At 41.5% G+C, this 16,871-nt stretch overlaps 3 protein-coding genes and 1 long non-coding RNA gene across 6 annotated transcripts; 2 read left to right on the forward strand and 2 right to left on the reverse strand.

Annotated features, from left to right (window-relative positions):
• Window positions 1–5,312: 5,312 nt before the first annotated feature.
• Window positions 5,313–6,466, forward strand: Prosalpha4T2 (Proteasome alpha4 subunit, Testis-specific 2). 2 transcript variants are annotated; one of them, XM_015173961.3, is made up of 3 exons: window positions 5,313–5,584; window positions 5,651–5,880; window positions 5,961–6,102. In XM_015173961.3, exons 1-3 carry the CDS (start codon window positions 5,483–5,485, stop codon window positions 6,007–6,009), a joined length of 381 nt encoding a protein of 126 aa, XP_015029447.1. In that variant the 5' UTR covers window positions 5,313–5,482; the 3' UTR covers window positions 6,010–6,102. The 2 variants fall into 2 exon arrangements, with proteins under 2 accessions (XP_015029447.1, XP_002049481.2); XM_002049445.4 differs by having other exon boundaries at window positions 5,330–5,584; window positions 5,939–6,466.
• An 884-nt stretch (window positions 6,467–7,350) lies between these two features.
• LOC6624972 (T-complex protein 1 subunit zeta) lies at window positions 7,351–9,455 on the reverse strand. The gene has a single exon (XM_002049444.4). The coding sequence runs from the start codon at window positions 9,245–9,247 to the stop codon at window positions 7,649–7,651; it is 1,599 nt and encodes a 532-aa protein (XP_002049480.1). The 5' UTR covers window positions 9,248–9,455; the 3' UTR covers window positions 7,351–7,648.
• Window positions 9,456–11,826: 2,371 nt separating this feature from the next.
• On the forward strand, window positions 11,827–13,196 carry LOC116651210 (uncharacterized). Of its 2 annotated transcripts, none has more exons than XR_011416947.1 (3): window positions 11,827–12,001; window positions 12,139–12,190; window positions 12,253–13,196. It is a non-coding gene; the product is annotated as an uncharacterized lncRNA (long non-coding RNA). The 2 variants fall into 2 exon arrangements; XR_004304205.2 differs by having other exon boundaries at window positions 12,258–13,196.
• Window positions 13,197–13,238: 42 nt separating this feature from the next.
• Window positions 13,239–15,881, reverse strand: LOC6624971 (cilia- and flagella-associated protein 45-like). The gene is made up of 2 exons (XM_032437079.2): window positions 14,916–15,881; window positions 13,239–14,856 (listed from the first exon to the last, which is right to left on the reverse strand). Exons 1-2 carry the CDS (start codon window positions 15,718–15,720, stop codon window positions 13,343–13,345), a joined length of 2,319 nt encoding a protein of 772 aa, XP_032292970.1. The 5' UTR covers window positions 15,721–15,881; the 3' UTR covers window positions 13,239–13,342.
• Between the last annotated feature and the right edge of the window lie 990 nt (window positions 15,882–16,871).

Raw genomic sequence — 16,871 nt, forward strand, 5'->3', positions numbered from 1 at the left:
TCCCTATTGTAAACGGGATTTATGTTTATATTCAATTTTTTCACTAGTGTGAAAATATAAAGTGGATTATACAGAGATAGCTGCCAGGCCACAGCTATGTATATACATACTACATATTCTTTCACCTTTTTATTGGCTGTTTTTTTTTGTTATTCCTTTGTTTGGTTGTGTGCACAACTCGAGTCCACAGGAAGCGGAGAAAACCCAGTCAGGCACCACACACTGGCCATAAAAATTTCGCAGATATGTCGTTCAGCCGTGAAATGTTTATATGCATGTGGGTCGCGTGTCCTTCTGCGGCGAACAGTTACAATTGCAGAGCTTGAATTGAAAAATGAAAACTGCATATATGTAATGCTCGTATCGAAACCAACCGAAATCCAAAGCCGATCTGTGGCACTTTTGTGTGGCATTGACTTGTGGCAAATACCTTAAAGAGCTCTCCCACTTAATGCCCCAGACTATCGCGCTCTCTGTCTGTATTTTTCCTCAGATAAACCTCAAGTGGCTGTTTCCCATTGCTATGCTGCGTTCGTCATGGCCAGAAATCCCTTTAGCTTATTTAGCCGTTTAGTTAAACGCAATTTTGTCGCTTTTTTTTTCCTTGCTTCCACCTGTTCACACCTGCCCGACTGCTGCATAAATTAAACGATAAGTTGACTCTGTTCTTTTCATTGTTTTAGCATAAACGAAGAAATTCATGCTGGAATCGAATCCCAGTTAAGCATTCCAATGACAGCTATGATAAAGTGTTCACTTCTCACGATTGCCTGTTAACATTAGCCCTATGCATGTACCATATAACAGCAGTAATATATATATATATATATTCGAGAATATTTTTACAGTAGACTTTCACTGTTTAAGGTGTTGGTCGGAATGAGAGAATTTTTCAAATAGAATCCAAATATAAAAAAAAAAAAATTAATTAATTCATATGTTTTTGTCATTATTATATGTTTGTAATTATTATATATAAATAATAATAAGGAAGCACAGCACCTCTTTTGGGAAACGATTATTATTAACTGTTTTTTATCGGACCCCTTTGGAGCATTGATAAGAATCATATTTTATGCCAATTATAAAGAGGTTGATTTAACTTAATATTTTGTTGATCCTCCCATTTTGGTTTATTTTCTGATTTACTCGCAACTTCAATTTGACATTAGCGATTTGAGAGCAGCATCTAAAACGACAGCTGCACTCACAATTTATTTGACGTGTCTTGACCATTAGTGAAACTTCTTTTTCCTTTCGACTGAGTTGATTCACTTCCATTTCCATTTCCATTTTCGATTTTCAGGCAGCATTTTTATCTATCAATGCTCGTGAAGCGCCGCGTAGCTATTGCCATTAATTTGCGCGACATTTGTTGCCATTTGGCTTTTAGTTCGCATCTCAATATCGCGAACGGGTATCTCCAGGATAAGGGGGCTCGACTGCCTGACTGATTGCAGTCTGCGTTGCACTTTACAGCAATTGGTTGCACTTTACGCTGAGTTGGAGAGCTCTGAGTTTTATTTAAGCTTGCTGTTAAGTGCAATTTTAAGCTTTTAGTCTGTCGCACAATGGAGCTCAATAAACTATTGAAACTTAAAAGTTGGTGCTCTTGATAACATGACATTTTAGTTTGATTTTTAGACATATCAGCAGGTATTTTTTATATGTCATTTAAGTAAAGGCATAATATTTTCTAGTTGTCAGATATAGATGTTAAGTTTTGTTCCTGTGCCTGTTAATTTATTTATACAGCCTTTTAACAGTGGTTTAAAATGTTAATTGTTGGGGAAGTAACATGGGAAGGTAAACATTTTTAGAAATAAATCTTTTTTCCTTTTATTTTCTAAATGCCAGCTTTTCCGTATTTTTCTTCAAAGGAAGGTTGCTTTGCACGTTAACAGCAAATTAAGCATTTCTATTGGCAAAACTTATTTACGGCTTAGACTTTTGCTACAGTTGAAGCCAGCAATAGTTGTTCCAATTAGATTGAGTATAAGTATTGGGTAAATTGAATTTTAGCACACGTATTGATTAAGAGTTCGACACATTTCAGAAAACTTTGATAGCTCCTGTCAAACTTGGGCGCACAGCCTGCGGTGTTCTGGATACATGACTGGCCAGGAATTGGACAGGACTGTTGCTGCTTGGGCGTGGGCTCGTAATAAGCTGCGTTCTGCTCAGCAGCTGTGGGCGAACGGAACCGCATCACGTTCACGTTTGTCAAGTTGGGCTCATGTCGGCGACTCGTTTATAAACACAAACGACTTAATAACTGAAAAGTGGGCAAGCTCATGGGAAAGGTCGGACCGGGGTCTGTGTACCACATACCAGTTCGTTGACACTAAATGCCACTTAAGGGGGTGTGGGCAAGGGGGCGGCAAAAGCATCTGAATACAGAACAAAGTCAACAATGCTGCGCGTTGCTAGGTTTATTAAAAGGGCTCAGGTGAATGTCTGGACGCCATTTCCAACAGCAGGTGAGTCTGAATCAGTGTCCGCCCTCTACGCTATCTACCCTGCTTTGTTTACTTAAGCGAGACCCCTCACAAACAAACACGCATACACGTATACCGTGCACATTTAAAGATTGCCAGGCGTGTCCGTTGCCCGGGCAATTGCCGCTTTACCAGCAGCTGCTTGAGTCCCGTTCCAGTCCCAGTCTATGAGTATGTCTATGTGTGGGATTTGGAGTTGGTAACTTTTGATCGATAGACGTTGCATTTTAAAGTTCATTTGCATTTTGACCGCGTCAGCTACTTTTTTGTTTATGCCTAGTTAAATTTATACTTTATATCTTCAGAAAAAAATACTTGATATTTGCCAGCAAATGAAAAAATATGCATACTCACCTAACATTCAAGCATTTAATGAATATATAACATTTTACTATTAACATTCATATATAATGTCATAGGCGGAAAATGGATGAAAAATTAAATACTAAAATTTAAGTAGTTAATAAATATATAATATATCGTTTAATTAAATTGCTTTTGGTAAAATATACACCTAATGCTTGGCTGTAAAAGTAAAATAAATACTTATATTCATTTTTTTTTGATGGAAAACGGCTGAAAAATTAAAAACCTTCGAAAGTGGAAAAACGTTGAAAAACTATATGTTAAAATTTAAGCGAGCACAGCCCTGTAACACATGCTCAAAATTTGTATAAAAATAAAGCGTACATTTAATTCGAATTTTAGCCGAGAACAGCTGATTTTATTCCCGCCATTTTTCCAAAAAGTTTTTGTTGCTAATAAACAAATTAGCGAACGCTTTTAATTAATAATCAAATAATGTTCGACATGTGATGTAAAACACGCGACTTTCGCTGCGGGGGATATGTGGTAAAATAAATGGCAAATGCTTAACTACCACTTGCCATTTACAGCTTCGCATTGCTGATCATTAATTTTCAGACACAGCATTGCAGCTGGGAGATGGCATCCGAAGTGCTCGAAACAATACTTGAAGTCGTGTTTATCCACTGTAGCGCCTTTAACTTTTATTGGTCCTTAGCTGCGCGTTCGCACAGGACGCTTAGCTAAGGTGGCTGGATGCGTAGAGGAGGCGGCAGCTGGGTTGGAGTGAGCGTAGGGATGGCATGAGGATGTAAGAAAAACAACAATCAACACCATTTGCCGCTACAAATTAAGCTTCGAGCAAACAAATCGCACTGAGTTCCCCAAGACTTTCGCATTTCACTGCTGTTTGTTCATGCTGTTGCTTGTTTTATGTGGATCTCTTGTCTGCTGCTCAATCCCCCACGGCACCCCATGGACCCTATACACCTACTGAACTCGAGTGGCTGCCCTGCGGCGAATTCGTGTTTTTGAGAAAATATTTTCGACAGCGTTCGATGTGTACTACTACTTGTATTTGGAGCTCATGGTGCCTAATCAGATGCCATTGGCATGGGCACGCTGCGTATACTTAATTTCAGCTGGTTTCTCTGGCCCAGGGCGTTCTTTATTTTAGGATGGGAGTGCTGCTTATTAAGCTATGATTGAGAAATGTTTATTTAAATTGCTTAGTGGGCTCCATTAAGTGATTAACATTTTACTTGAGTTATAAAATGTAATTACTTAAAAATAAGCAAAAGCTTTCAAGCTTCTAAATTTGTTTATACTAGTGGCATATTGAGCACATGAACACTTTAAAAGCACTTATAAATATGCCAAGCGAATATTAAGTATACTTCAAGACCTCTTGGCCTTGGTAGTTTCTAATGAGAAGTTTCTCGAATACCAATAGCAGCTCGGAAGGGAACCCTTACCTTACGCGTTGATGAAATGCTTCCATGGCAGCTGTTCTCTCTATTGAGACGAAATGTTTGACAGAAGGCATCTACAAATCGTTACCTAATTTTTATATAAACAATATTATTTTTTATAAGCCCTGCCTTGTATGGAGATATCTCGGGCTCTTTAACAGCGCTTTGTAATTGTCCGTGACATGACTTTAATAAGCTTATAAAAATAATTAATAATTCAATTATAATTTGCAGTTTTATAGTTCATTCAATTACAGCCATTGAAATTTGTTGACAATTATTTTATTATATTGAACATTTAGTTATGTGATTTCCTTGACACATAATTCGCCTAGCACTTACCTCGCAGGCAAATTTTGTTTTCAATAAGAATTCGAATTTCCGACCGAATTTAACGTATGCTGTTAAATAGCCGCAGGTGCACGTTAGCGAAATAGAAATAGTTTAAAATAATTATAGTTCTGTATAATTCTATTTATCTCCCATACCGCTAGCCATTTATTTGTTTGGCTGTCGCATTTGGCAACATGTTTGGGATCTGGATTGCGATTTGAGGAGGGCCAGACAACGCAACATTGGCACGTGTTCAATTCAACTAAGTATGCCGCCAAAAATTCGAATCCTGGTCACAAGGACTCCGGCACACGGTTGTCATAAAATGTTAAATATAAATTTATGGCAGACAACACGCTTGCGGCATACTAAACATTTCTATAGATGGACGGGGAACGCCCTCGTGGAGGGGCCGGAGCCTACACACACATTAGCAAAATTAAGCTATTTCGTTGGCCACAGATTTACAGATTTGCTCTATTGTGATGATTTCTTTTGTGGAGAATTTGCTGCCACTAAATGTGATACGATGACAAAACTAGGTTAGCAGCTATTTTGGGCTTAGAAATGGGTCTTAAATGTTAACTATTTTTGACAGCCAGTAAATTTTTGATGCCTGTTCATTTTTGGATTGTTGCTGATAGTTTTAAGTGAAATCGTTTTGGATATGTATATATTTCTATTAAATTTAGGAAACAAGGACAAGCTGTAAAAGCCAGTACCATTTCAATAATAATAAATAAAATAACATAGTTGTCGGCGCCGATGTTGATTAAATTTTTAACATTTGCTTTACTCGATATAAAAGACGTAAACATTTTCAGAAAATATAAAATTTCCATTTAGTATACACTTCAACATATATTTTATACAATGCCTGGCGGTTACGATGGGGCTGTGACAATATATTCGCCCGATGGACATTTGTTGCAAGTGGAATACGCTCAAGAGGCGGTGCGCAAAGGTTCCACAGTGGCAAGTGGCAAATTTTATTTTTCATGCTTGCCACGCATTTAAGGTCTTTTTTACTGTACTCCACAGGTGGGTCTGCGCACGAAGGACTGCATTGTGCTGGGCGTGGAAAAAAAGGCTGCGGATACCCTACAAATAGAGCGTACAGCGCGTAAAATTAAAAAACTGGATGATCATCTGATAATGACATTTGCGGGTCTCACGGCCGATGCTCGCATATTGGTGAATCGCGCCCGAAGCGAGGCTCAGAGCCATCGACTGAACTTTGAGCGGCCCGCAACAGTGGAGTATATTACACGGTGAGTGCCTTACACAGTGAGTGATCTGAACAGATCCTGAAAATGGTGCTTCTGATAGATATTTGGCGAAATTGAAACAGAACTATACGCAGAGCAATGGAAGGCGTCCGTTTGGCGTCTCCTGTCTAATAGGTGGCTTCGATGCGGATGGGCAGCCGCATCTATACCAGACCGAGCCCTCGGGCATCTACTACGAGTGGTCGGCCAATACCACAGGTCGTCTGGGCAAAACAATGCGCGAGTACTTGGAGAAGAATGTATCCGACATGGCCAGCTCGCCCGACGACGCCACAGCCATAAAGCATGTGGTGCGCGCCCTGTTCACGGCCACATCCCTGAATGCCAGCTTCTATGAGCTGGCCGTGCTCAAGCACCAACAGCCATTGGAGATGGTCAGCCCAGCGATGGTGGCTCATCTGGTGCAGGTCATTAAGCAGGAGAATGCCGAGGAGGAGGCCAAGCAAAAGCAGCGTACGAAGTCCTGATTAGTAGATATATATGATATATTTTCTTCTTTGTTAAATTCACGTTAGCCAGCGGCACATTTGTTAACCTTTCGGCCTAATCAAGACTTGATGAACTTTTTCTTTTGGCAATTTAATTTTAACCTCTGCCCTTTCGGGGCCAGCAAAAGTAATCAGCACGAAAAATCTGTAAAGTGAGCAAATCACTTAATTTGCCTCAAGGGCATTTTTATGTACTTCGAGCATCGAAAACTCCACACTCAATCCTAAACGGGCCAGTCGACCTAGCCAAACTTGGCCAGCCTTTGTGTGCGGACAGCGGATGGCATAAAAAAAGCGAGTTAAGAACTTTTAAGTGAAAATGGAAATTGAATTTGCGCCAAAATTGCATGCCGGCACAAACCTACACACACACACACACAGAAATACACTCGTTCGTAGGTTGTGGCATGTTGCCTTCCTTCTATTGGCAGCTTGTTTGTTGCCTTCAATATTTTTCAGCCATTCGCAAAACACAGATTTTACCCAAGTGGCATATTCAAGGTGTTCGTGCCTGCCTAGTTGGGGCAACTGTTTCAATCAAATGTGTGCCTTGGGTAACGCCTCGAGTTTCCCCTCAACATCTATGATGGCATACCGTACCGCAGGCATACGTGTATTTATTGGCTTGAGAAAACGAGCTGAGCTCCGATTTTTTGCAGTTGCTAACTTTGTTAATATTGATAGGCTATTGGAAATTCTTCTAAGTTGAGGTATTTCTACTTGGTTAAGTTTACTCCGAGTTTTTTTTTGTGTATTTGTAGGCGCCAAGTATTTGAAAATACCAATTATTGGCCTTTAAGCCATTTTTCGTCAATGCGTATGTATTTTGAAATACAGAGTTTCATACCAGATACACTCGAAAATAAATATTTCACAATTTTTACGGAAATGGAATTGGTTCTTATGCCGATTTTTTTGATTATCTATTCTAAATAATTTTCACTAGCTTAAAAATGCACTTCGCTTCAACTTTGGACTTTATTCGACAAAGCTTGTCATGTAAAATTTTGAAAAATGTGATTTTTTAATATCTTGGGTACATCAAGTCTGATTTTTATATGCGTGAGATTTTTAAGCTCGTGTGGATTAGGACTGTCGGTTGACATTTAAATTTGTAAGATATGCAAAAGAGTTCGGTTCTATAGAATTTCCGAATTTGGTTTGAAATGTACTTTAAAATTTCCAGAGCGTATTAATCCAAAACAAATTATGTTTATTGGGGTATTTCTTCTTTATTATAATTTCCTCGTTTAATATCTCTGTTAGCCCTTGAAACTAGTCATGCCCGCCTGCATTATCTCATCAGTCAGCAGTAGATTGCATGCGATGACAGAGCACGAGTTCAGCATTAGTTTCTTAACGCAGTAGTTATCGAAGACGCGTTTTTCCGTTGGATTCATGGGCTCTCCTGTGTCCAAATCTAGCCCGACCAGTTGCTCACTCTCCTTGGCAGCCGTCGTCAGCTTCACGATGGTGTCCTGCACATCAAAGCCGCTATTAATGGCCAAAGTTTTGGGAATTACGAGCAGCGAGTCGGCGAATAGCTGAACCCCCAGCTGGGCTTTACCCTTAACCCAGGGCTTGAACTTGACTAGTTCCTTGTAGGCATGCAGCTCGAAGGCACCTCCGCCGGGCACCAGACATCCATCCTCTATGGTATTCTGTATGGCATGGAGTCCATCGCGAATGGCATCTTTAATGGTTTCAGTCTGGTGACCCGAGGGAGATCGAATCAGTATGGTCACAGAAGTGGGATTGCGGCATTGACGCACAAACGTATATTTCGTTTCGCTTAGCTGCTGCTCATACACTAAGCCTGCATAGCCCAGATGCTCCTCGCTCAGATCCTCCAGTGAGTGCAATGCCTCGCCGCCGCAAGCACGAGTCAGTCGCTCCATGTTACGGCGCTTGGCACGACGCAGTGCCAGAATACCAGCGCCGGCAAGTGCCTCCAGCGAGGGTATATCGATGCCCTTCTGATTTATGACCACGAAGCCACGCCTATTGTTGCTGCAAAGTTTTCGCTTCAGCTCGATAATCTTGGCCACACGCTGATCGATAAAACGATGCTCCTCGGAGACGCATTTCTCACGCTCCTCGGCAGACTTGTAGCAGAAACTCGAATCGACGGAGGTCTTCTCCAGCTCCAGCGACACATTGCAGGTGAGTATGTACGCCTGCTCGAGGTATGTGGGCATGTTAGCATGCCGCCCACCATGGTCCAGCACAAGTCCTTCCACCAGTTGCGTTTCCAGTGTTGTGTATTGTTTCATGTCCATGAGTTCGATCATATTCAGATCCAGAAGCTGCTGCCTGTCGCTGCGTATGCTCAGCACAGCATCTACACAGATTTTGGCCAGCAAATCCGCCAAACTCGCGTCCACTTTGGTTCTCAAACTGGTCTGGGCTAGTGCCACTAGTATGTCGCGTTCAATCTCAACGGGCATGGAGAGCGACTGTAGCAGCTGTATGGCCTGATCCTTGGCCTGCATAATGCCATTGGTTAGCTGGCGAGGATGCAGTCCCTCCGCAATGAGCAGATCCGCCTGCTTCAGCAGCTCACCAATCAGCAGCACAGTCGAGGTGGTGCCATCCCCAGTGGCTGCATCCTGCGCGGTGCTGGCCCTGGCAATCATCGAAGCGGTCGGATGACAGAAGTGCATCTCGTGCAGCAGCACGTTCCCATCCTTGGTGATCTTGATATCGCCGGCTGGCGAGATGAGCATCTTCGTGGTGCCCTTTGGTCCCAGATTGCTGGCCATCAGTCGCTGCAGACCTGTCGCCGCCGTAATGTTAATGGCCAACGCTTGAGCGGCGCGAGCGATTTCCGCCTTGGGATTCAACAGACTTATGGCTGCCATTGTCGAGTTCTGAATAAAAAAAAATTTTCGCTACAATAATCTAGTCAACAATTTTATATATGCTTTCTTCAAGTTTTTCGACTGAAAACTACTTGCGGAGATCGAACTAGAGATATAACAAAGAGAACGTCCTGATATAAAAACTTTTTCTGCGAAGCTTGACGAAAAACTTTTCTATAATTTTTGCACCGTAATAAATCAATTTAATGCAGCTTGGCAACTCTATATATTTTTCCATGTGCACTAATTTAATGCAGTGTGGCAGTTCTTTAAATCTTAATACTTTATGCCTTGTTCTCACAGCATTTTTCGATTAATCGGAACGTGTTATTATCAATATTTTTAATATTATTGCAACTGGAAGATGGAAAATGTAACACAGTACAGGTCGCTTTATTTGGAAGGACTGGATTCGATTCACATTGGATTAAAAAAATGGTAATGCATGTGATAGCAATTTAAGTTTGAGTAATCTTTAACTCACTCAGAAGAGATCCAAAAGAACTTATAGCAGACATAATTTGAACATTGTAACTTTTATTTCAGGTTCTTTTTAGTATGGTTTAAAAGTGTGACGACATACTTATCAACTCTCGTCTGCCACATTTTCAAAGCATTTCAACATGAGGATGAGAAAATGAAACGCAATTAAGCTTAATGAAAAATTATGACATTAGACAAAATTAAAAGCTGGCGTAAAAAATGGCTGAATAAAAAATATTACAGTGACAACTCTCTTGGCAGCGACCGTAATAGTGGAAAATGTACGCTCAAAAGAAGTGTTCATTAGGTCGTTTTCACTGAAGTATAATAATAAATTCTTTTAGCTTAAGCACACTTTAGTCATGCCTCAAATCATGTAGGTTAATTTGTAACACTTCTGTTCAGATCCAAACTAAAGCGTTGTGGACTTAGGAATGAATGAAAATTATAATCACTGCTGATGAGAAATTATTTCATAAAGTTCTCATTTATTTCTACCGTTTCTCTTTTCTGTATCAACTTACACCCATTTAATATGAAATTGTATGGTCCTCAACAGAGCTGTGCTGTTGTGTGCTGTAGATTGTCCAATCAAAATCCACTTGCAGCAGGCTGCTAAGCCGTTAATAGGAATTTCTTTCAGCAGTGGCAGGTCGCACAGGACTTGAGTCCTGCCGTCCTGTGGTCTCTTTGCCAAACCAATAAGTCATGCCTTTATTATTATTTACAGTCTCCCGCCGTCTTCTCACTTGCCACTAAACTGTGTCGAGTGCCGTGTGAGCCTTGTTGCGCGTTGTTGCCTCTTGCCTAGGTGCTACTCTCGACATACCCAGAGCGGCTTGTGTTTCTCCGTTTTGCAGAGTTTCCTGATTTTTCCTGCTGCTCTCGCCCAGCACTCACACTTATCACACTTAATTTCATTAAGTAATTTTTCATACTGCAACTTTTATTGAGTTTTAAACTGGCAGAGCGCATAATGCGAGCGCACAGCCAAAGCGTGAGAAGCGAAAAGAAGGGCGACAACGGAGGGCAAAAAAAAAAGAGAAAATATTTATGTGTGTGTGTGTGTGTGTGTGTGTTTAATATTACAATTGAGCTGTGCTTGGCTTTTACCACGTATACGCCATGGGTTCTTGCTTTGCCATTGTCTGTTGCTTGCTTTTCCTTGCGCTTTTGTCCTTGCAACAGTTTTTCCGTTTGCATTTACTCATTTTATGCCTTTTGTTCGGGGCCACTTGTTGAATTTCCCTTTGTACTTGGTTTGCTTTATGTGTTGTTGTTGCTTGTGATAATTGCCGTCTCGGTGTCATTCGGCATGCTTGTATTCTCATTAATAAGAGGCCTTCTTTTCAAAATATTTGAGCTTTTCTTGGGCTCCATTATAATAAGCTTCCAGGGCAATCAAATAAATTAAAATGTTTATGACTTGATAAATTGTTCCTGTATTTTATTTATTTATTTGCTAGCTTTTTTATTATAGAATGAAATTGACTTGAATTGCATTTATGTTCCTAACCGCCATTATTATATATCTATCTTTAAAAGTTATTGCATGTGTTTTAATAAACAATTTTTAATTTAATTAAAAAAATGGAAAGCGAGATCATTTGTAAACAAGCCTTAACAAAATATGAACATAGAATTCTGTTTAACTATTCTGTTCTATGAAATCTTTTGTTTTCTGCCTAGAAAAAAATGTGTGCTTTGCCCAACTTTGCAAATGTATTTTTACAAATCCAGTTGAGTAAACAGTGGAATTCAATGAGATTTGATACTCTGTAATTTTATTATGTCTGGATGAGCATATTGCATATTTATGTAACAAAAAGTTTAATAAAATGCTGACTATTAAATGAATCCTATTATAATAATATTCAGAAAGTTCTTAATGGAAACTATAAATGATGTTAAGAAAGTTTCACCCAAAGTTAAGTGTGCTTAAGCAATTTATTAATTTTGTAAATACTTGTCTTGAAAATTTCTTTAATTAAAAATATTGGCACTAGAAGTAAAATGCAAACATTAAGTATTTTCAATTTATGTGCAGAGTATCTGCTAGTCAACTACCTTCTGGAAGTCTGTGTAGCATACTAACTTGTTATTTGTCAATTCAAATGGAATTTGAAAGGTTCACAAAAAATTGAAATGTTTTCGGCACTGCAATGCCTTACATGTAAAAAATTGCGAATTGAATTTTGAGCCAAACACGGGAGTAGTCGCCACATGCCACCCTCTTCGCCCGAGTGCCATTGTTAGCCGCACTGTCCGTCTGTAAGTGAAAAATGGAACCACAAACTATTATAGCAGAGCTAAAACTATCTGAGCCTGATGTAGGATATAAACTTCAAGCGTAGTCCCTGGACTTTTTGCAATAAAATTGTATAAATATTTAAGAATTTCTTTTTCAGAAAGATTTCGTAATACAAAATTGTTGTGATTTCAGCGCTGAGTATTTAATGAGTTAAGTTCCTTAACTTCTGTCATCTTTTGACTTATTGGTAAATATTATTTTTATATTTAAGAATAGAAGCAAATCACTTGATGAAGAAATCTTTAATATAAAACTCAACTGGTATGTGCCTGGCTCATGCTTTAAATGGCTTGACCTCCTTGGAAGCCCTTCGTTGAGAGGTTTTGGCTGGGGTCATCTTTTGGGCAATTTATGGTGAAGTGTCGTGCTTGGAATAGACGGTCAAACGGACAGATTGGCTGACCAATAAACGATCTGTGGCCACCGCTGCAAATGAGTTAAGTTTGGCGGCTGGAAAACTTTTCATAACTTTGCCAAGAAGATGCGGACCGTTGCGTTAATTGGAGCTATGGGCTTCACTAAGCGCCGTCGCGCCGCAGAATACAAAGTTTAATGGGGGAGCTGATTAACCCGTCGGGAGGCGCAGCCCAAAGATGTTGAACAGAAAAGAAAAGCGCAGCGTAATTATCTTGATGAGATTCGCCCGGGCAGCTATCAAGTCGAAGGTGACCCGTGCCCCGTTGCTGTTGGGGGTTCATCAACCCGTTGCGGGCTAAAATTAAGTTATGTGCAGTGGAACGGAACGTTTGACATGTCTCCCTCTAATAAGCTAAATGAAAACAAAAATGTCATCCAAGTCAGTCGCAAATTGACGACAAAGTAACCTAATAACTTTGCCCACACAATAATTGGAATTTATGACTCATTTTTCTACAACTATACTGCAAAAGGGCCATTGGCCTGCCGGAGGTTTCCACCCACTACTCCTGGTCAATTCACTCTCATCTTTGCACTCTCCCCAGACTCTTTTCTTGTGTTAAATAAAGCGCGTTGGAACCAATACAAGGGTTATGCCCAACGCTTTGGACTGGACCCAACCTCAAGTTCTTTCAGGCGGTGAGCAAATAGCAAAGTGATGGAAAAAAAGATGTAGAAAAGTTTGCGCCAAGTTTAAGTGCTTTTAAAAAACCATTAACGTCATTTCCTGTGCCCTCCTGTCTGTGCGAAGAGTATACAGAAAAAGAATGTCCTGGCGCGTTTAGGTAGATTTCTTTTTTACTTTGCACTCTCCCATTGGGACAAGCAGGAATACAAGATGCACTAGATGAACATAAATTTAGAAATGGCCACAACTGAGTTATTCAATCGAATTGCTTTCGGGTTTTCGACCAATTGGTTTCGGGACACGACTTGACGGTGCGTGTCAGATCTATTGTGCTGGCGATAGGGTCGATTTTAGCTTTGGCTTGAGCTAAAGGCTTTGCGGTCCAATAACGTGTCAGAGCCGGTTTTCGAGTGCTGCGTTTTGTAGATCCTGAATTAATACTGTATTGAGCTGTTGTGGACTCTTTGCCAGCCGCAATTCGTTTGGAATTGAATTTTGTTAATGTTGATTCAGATTTGGCTAGAGTGGACTCAGCTGCCTTTGGCTCGCTGGGCGGCATTTTCTCGCTGGGCACCCTTGACTCGCTGGGTTGCATTTTCTCGCTGGGCGCCGTTGGCTCGCTGGGCGGCGTTTTCTCGCTGGGCGCCTTGTGCTCGCTGGGCGCTTTTGGTTCGCTGGGAGGATATTCCTCGCCTGGCTTCATTACCTGCATAACACTTGGACAAAGGCAAGCGCCATCACTTGGTGGACAATTTTGGCAAGGCGTCGCAATCTCCTTAATGCTCGGACACTTGGCAGGTGGCAGTTCCTCCTCGTGGCAAATAAATCCAGGCATCTCCATGGACTGAACGCTCTCCATAGCGGGCAAGCCGCGGTGCTGGAAGCAGTGCATGGGGCACTCGATGGTGCAGCGCTTATACGGGCTCTCTTCGGATGCCATTTTGGTGATCTTGATGCAATTGTTAAAAATGGTGTGGCGCTCCTTCTCCTGTTCGCGTCGGCAGCCCTCGCGATGCTCGTACTTTCTGTAGGCCAGCTCCGCCTTGGAGTAGTAGCCTGGCCAGCAAGCATCACGTAACTTGCTTCTACGCACCATTTGACCCTCGGGCACCATGTCCACTTGGTTCTCCTTGCGGTATTTCGCGACAGCTTTGGCAATCGGATACAAGGGCCGACCGATGGATTTGGAATCCTCCATTAAATGGACTGCTCCCTCGAAGAAGTTAACATCGTCCTTCAGATGGGGATCTTCATCGCAAGCAGTAATGCGCATTAGCTCCTCTTGACGCTGATCCAGGAATTCCTTACGCTGGCCATGCAGTATATCGCGCAGATCGGCGGTTACCTTATCCTGTTGCTTCTTGGCGGCAGTCGCAAAATTTATGTTTGCTTCATCGTTCTTGAATCGTGTAACAATCTGGTAGCGACGAATCTCTGCAAGCCTTTCATCTTTCTCTTGCTGCCGTTTTTTACTCTCCAGCTCGTACTGCCTGCGTTGCTCCGACAGCTTCTTGATCTCACATTTCCGCCGTTGCTCATCCACGAGTACTTCGGTGGCATACCGTTCCAAAGCAACATCCTGCAAATGTTGCAGCTGTGTTTTTGCGGCCTGCTGGTTCTGGCAGAGCTGCACAGCGTTTGCCTCCAGCTGACGGATGCGGCTCTGGCGCATATCCTTCGTTTGCTTGTTGAAGCGTGCATCCATATTTCGATGTGTTGTCTTATCGACGCAGATAATTCGTTCCTCGATATTGTCACACATGCTCTCGACTATGGATTGGATTGTAGTTGGATCAAAAGGCTTATCAAATCGACTACTTTTAACTTACATTTGGCTTTCTCGGCCTTTTCCTTGAGAGCTTCACGATAGGCACTTCGGCAAAACTCGCGCTTTCTTTCGGCCGTCGCCTTGGCGGCTTTCTCTTCCTGCTCCTGCATGCACTTGTACTTCTCGCGCTGTACAATGCAGTCCAATACCTCGTGCTCCTTCATAGCCTGTCTGCGCAGACGTCTTGCTTCGAGGTCCTTCAAGTAATAATCACGCATGTCGTTCATTTTGACGAGCTGCTGTGCCTTCTCCTGCTCCTCAGTCACATGGCCAAATGGTATCAAAAACTCTGGACACTGCTTCTCGTCCAGTTGCTGCTGGCGTCGAGCATCCTCGGCAAATTCACACTTAAGCGCTTGATTGTAGTCTCGTTGGTAAATCATTTCGCTGTTGAGCAAGCCCTGGTGGAGAGCACGTGGACCTGGCTTCAAGAGGTTCAAAATTCGATTGGCACGCATGATGCGCTCCTTGCGCATCTGTTCCAGCAGCTTTTTTGCCCTTTGGTCCTTTGTCATTTCAGCCAGGACCTTGTCTCTGGCAGCCTGACGCTGGTCATCGTCCTCGCCCTGCGTATTAGCCAAGTTTTTGAAGCGCTTCATCAGTGCATCGTTACCATCTTTGAGGTATTGCCTGTACCGTTGCTCCTCCTCAATGGCCTCCAGCATCTCCTGCTTTTCTTTCTGGTTTGATCTGTCCACAATACCATTGTAGCGTTCGGCCGATATTACCACAGGCCGTAAACCAATGTGATATCTTTTGTACTGCTTGTGGCCGGGCTCTGCAGCGCATGCCCTGTTCAATTTCATTGCTAAGCCGTGAAGGATAGTGTATTATGGAATGTAAGTTGTGGGAACACCGCAATTTGCAATAATTCCCAAAAGTAATTACAATAATTGTATTGTGTTAGTGTGTAGTGTATTTTTGTGTATTTTTTTGTATTTTTACTTTATATTACTCTTTTGTGTCATGGATTACTGTTTGAAGGTATTAAGTTGCCCTAAAATATAAATGTCTTTGCGATAGGAACAAAATCATGGCAAATATTTTTATACAAATAGCCAGTAATAGTAAATAACCAGTAGCTGCTAATTTTGTTATTGCTTCGATGTTGATAGAGGGACAATAATAAACAAAATGGACTGATCTGGTCGGTTCCAATATTTATATTCATATTCATATATTTATATTATCTGAAACCCTTTAAAAATAATATAAATATAACAGGATCTTACCAATACAACTCGGCCATGAAATGTTGATTCTTGTTTAAAAATTACTTTAAATGTTCAATGTTTCAGTAAAGAAAGTGGGAAAGCGTTTACCGTTCGACTATCTTGCCCATTCACTTGGTTGTCTCCAGAATTGGATAAACCTCAATTAGTGTTTTAGGCTGCTTAATCAAATTAGGCAAAGCCCAAGGGCTTTGTACAATTCCTATTGAGCAGGGGCGTCCAGTCAGTGACCGTGTGCTGTGAAATCCAATTCCCAGCTGGCGGAAAATTATACAAAAACAAAAAAAAAAAAAATTAAATAAAAAGAAAACTCAAATGGAGGCAAAAGAAAAACACTGTCGGCCAGAGTAAAGTTGACTTTCATGCGAAAAGTTTTTTGTGAAAATCGTTGGGCGTGAGAATTTCTGCGCGCAGGATGTCGGGCTCGGGCCATTCTCGTGTGGTCCGTGGCGAAGTGGGCGAGGTCGGTGGCTTCTTTCGGTGGTGGGCGTGCCAAACACCGGCGATTATTGTTACAAAACGCAGCGGGCCGTGTAATTTTTTGGCATGGAGCACGCACTGGGACTCAAAAATGGAAATTCAAACTCGAATTCACATCTGAATCTGAATTCAGTTTGAGATTCAAATTGCCCAAAGAAATCGCCGTCGTGGCGAACTTTTCCATGGCTACAGGGACTTCTATGCTCCCTGTTGTAGGCGCAGGGGGCGTGACATGCGGTAGATGT

This window comes from Drosophila virilis, chromosome 5, assembly GCF_030788295.1.
Source record: "Drosophila virilis strain 15010-1051.87 chromosome 5, Dvir_AGI_RSII-ME, whole genome shotgun sequence".
Classification (NCBI taxonomy): domain Eukaryota; kingdom Metazoa; phylum Arthropoda; class Insecta; order Diptera; family Drosophilidae; genus Drosophila; species Drosophila virilis.

Excerpts from the sequence above, each read along its gene's own strand:
- Prosalpha4T2 (XM_002049445.4), top strand. The coding sequence starts at position 5,483 with ATGCCTGGCGGTTACGATGGGGCTGTGACAATATATTCGCCCGATGGA. Across the intron at positions 5,585-5,650 it reads TGCGCAAAGGTTCCACAGTG|GTGGGTCTGCGCACGAAGGA; the intron begins GCAAGTGGCAAA and ends TGTACTCCACAG. Across the intron at positions 5,881-5,938 it reads ACAGTGGAGTATATTACACG|ATATTTGGCGAAATTGAAAC; the intron begins GTGAGTGCCTTA and ends TGCTTCTGATAG.
- LOC6624972 (XM_002049444.4), bottom strand. The coding sequence starts at position 9,247 with ATGGCAGCCATAAGTCTGTTGAATCCCAAGGCGGAAATCGCTCGCGCC.
- LOC6624971 (XM_032437079.2), bottom strand. The coding sequence starts at position 15,720 with ATGAAATTGAACAGGGCATGCGCTGCAGAGCCCGGCCACAAGCAGTAC. Across the intron at positions 14,857-14,915 it reads AAAGGCCGAGAAAGCCAAAT|TCGAGAGCATGTGTGACAAT; the intron begins GTAAGTTAAAAG and ends TCCAATCCATAG.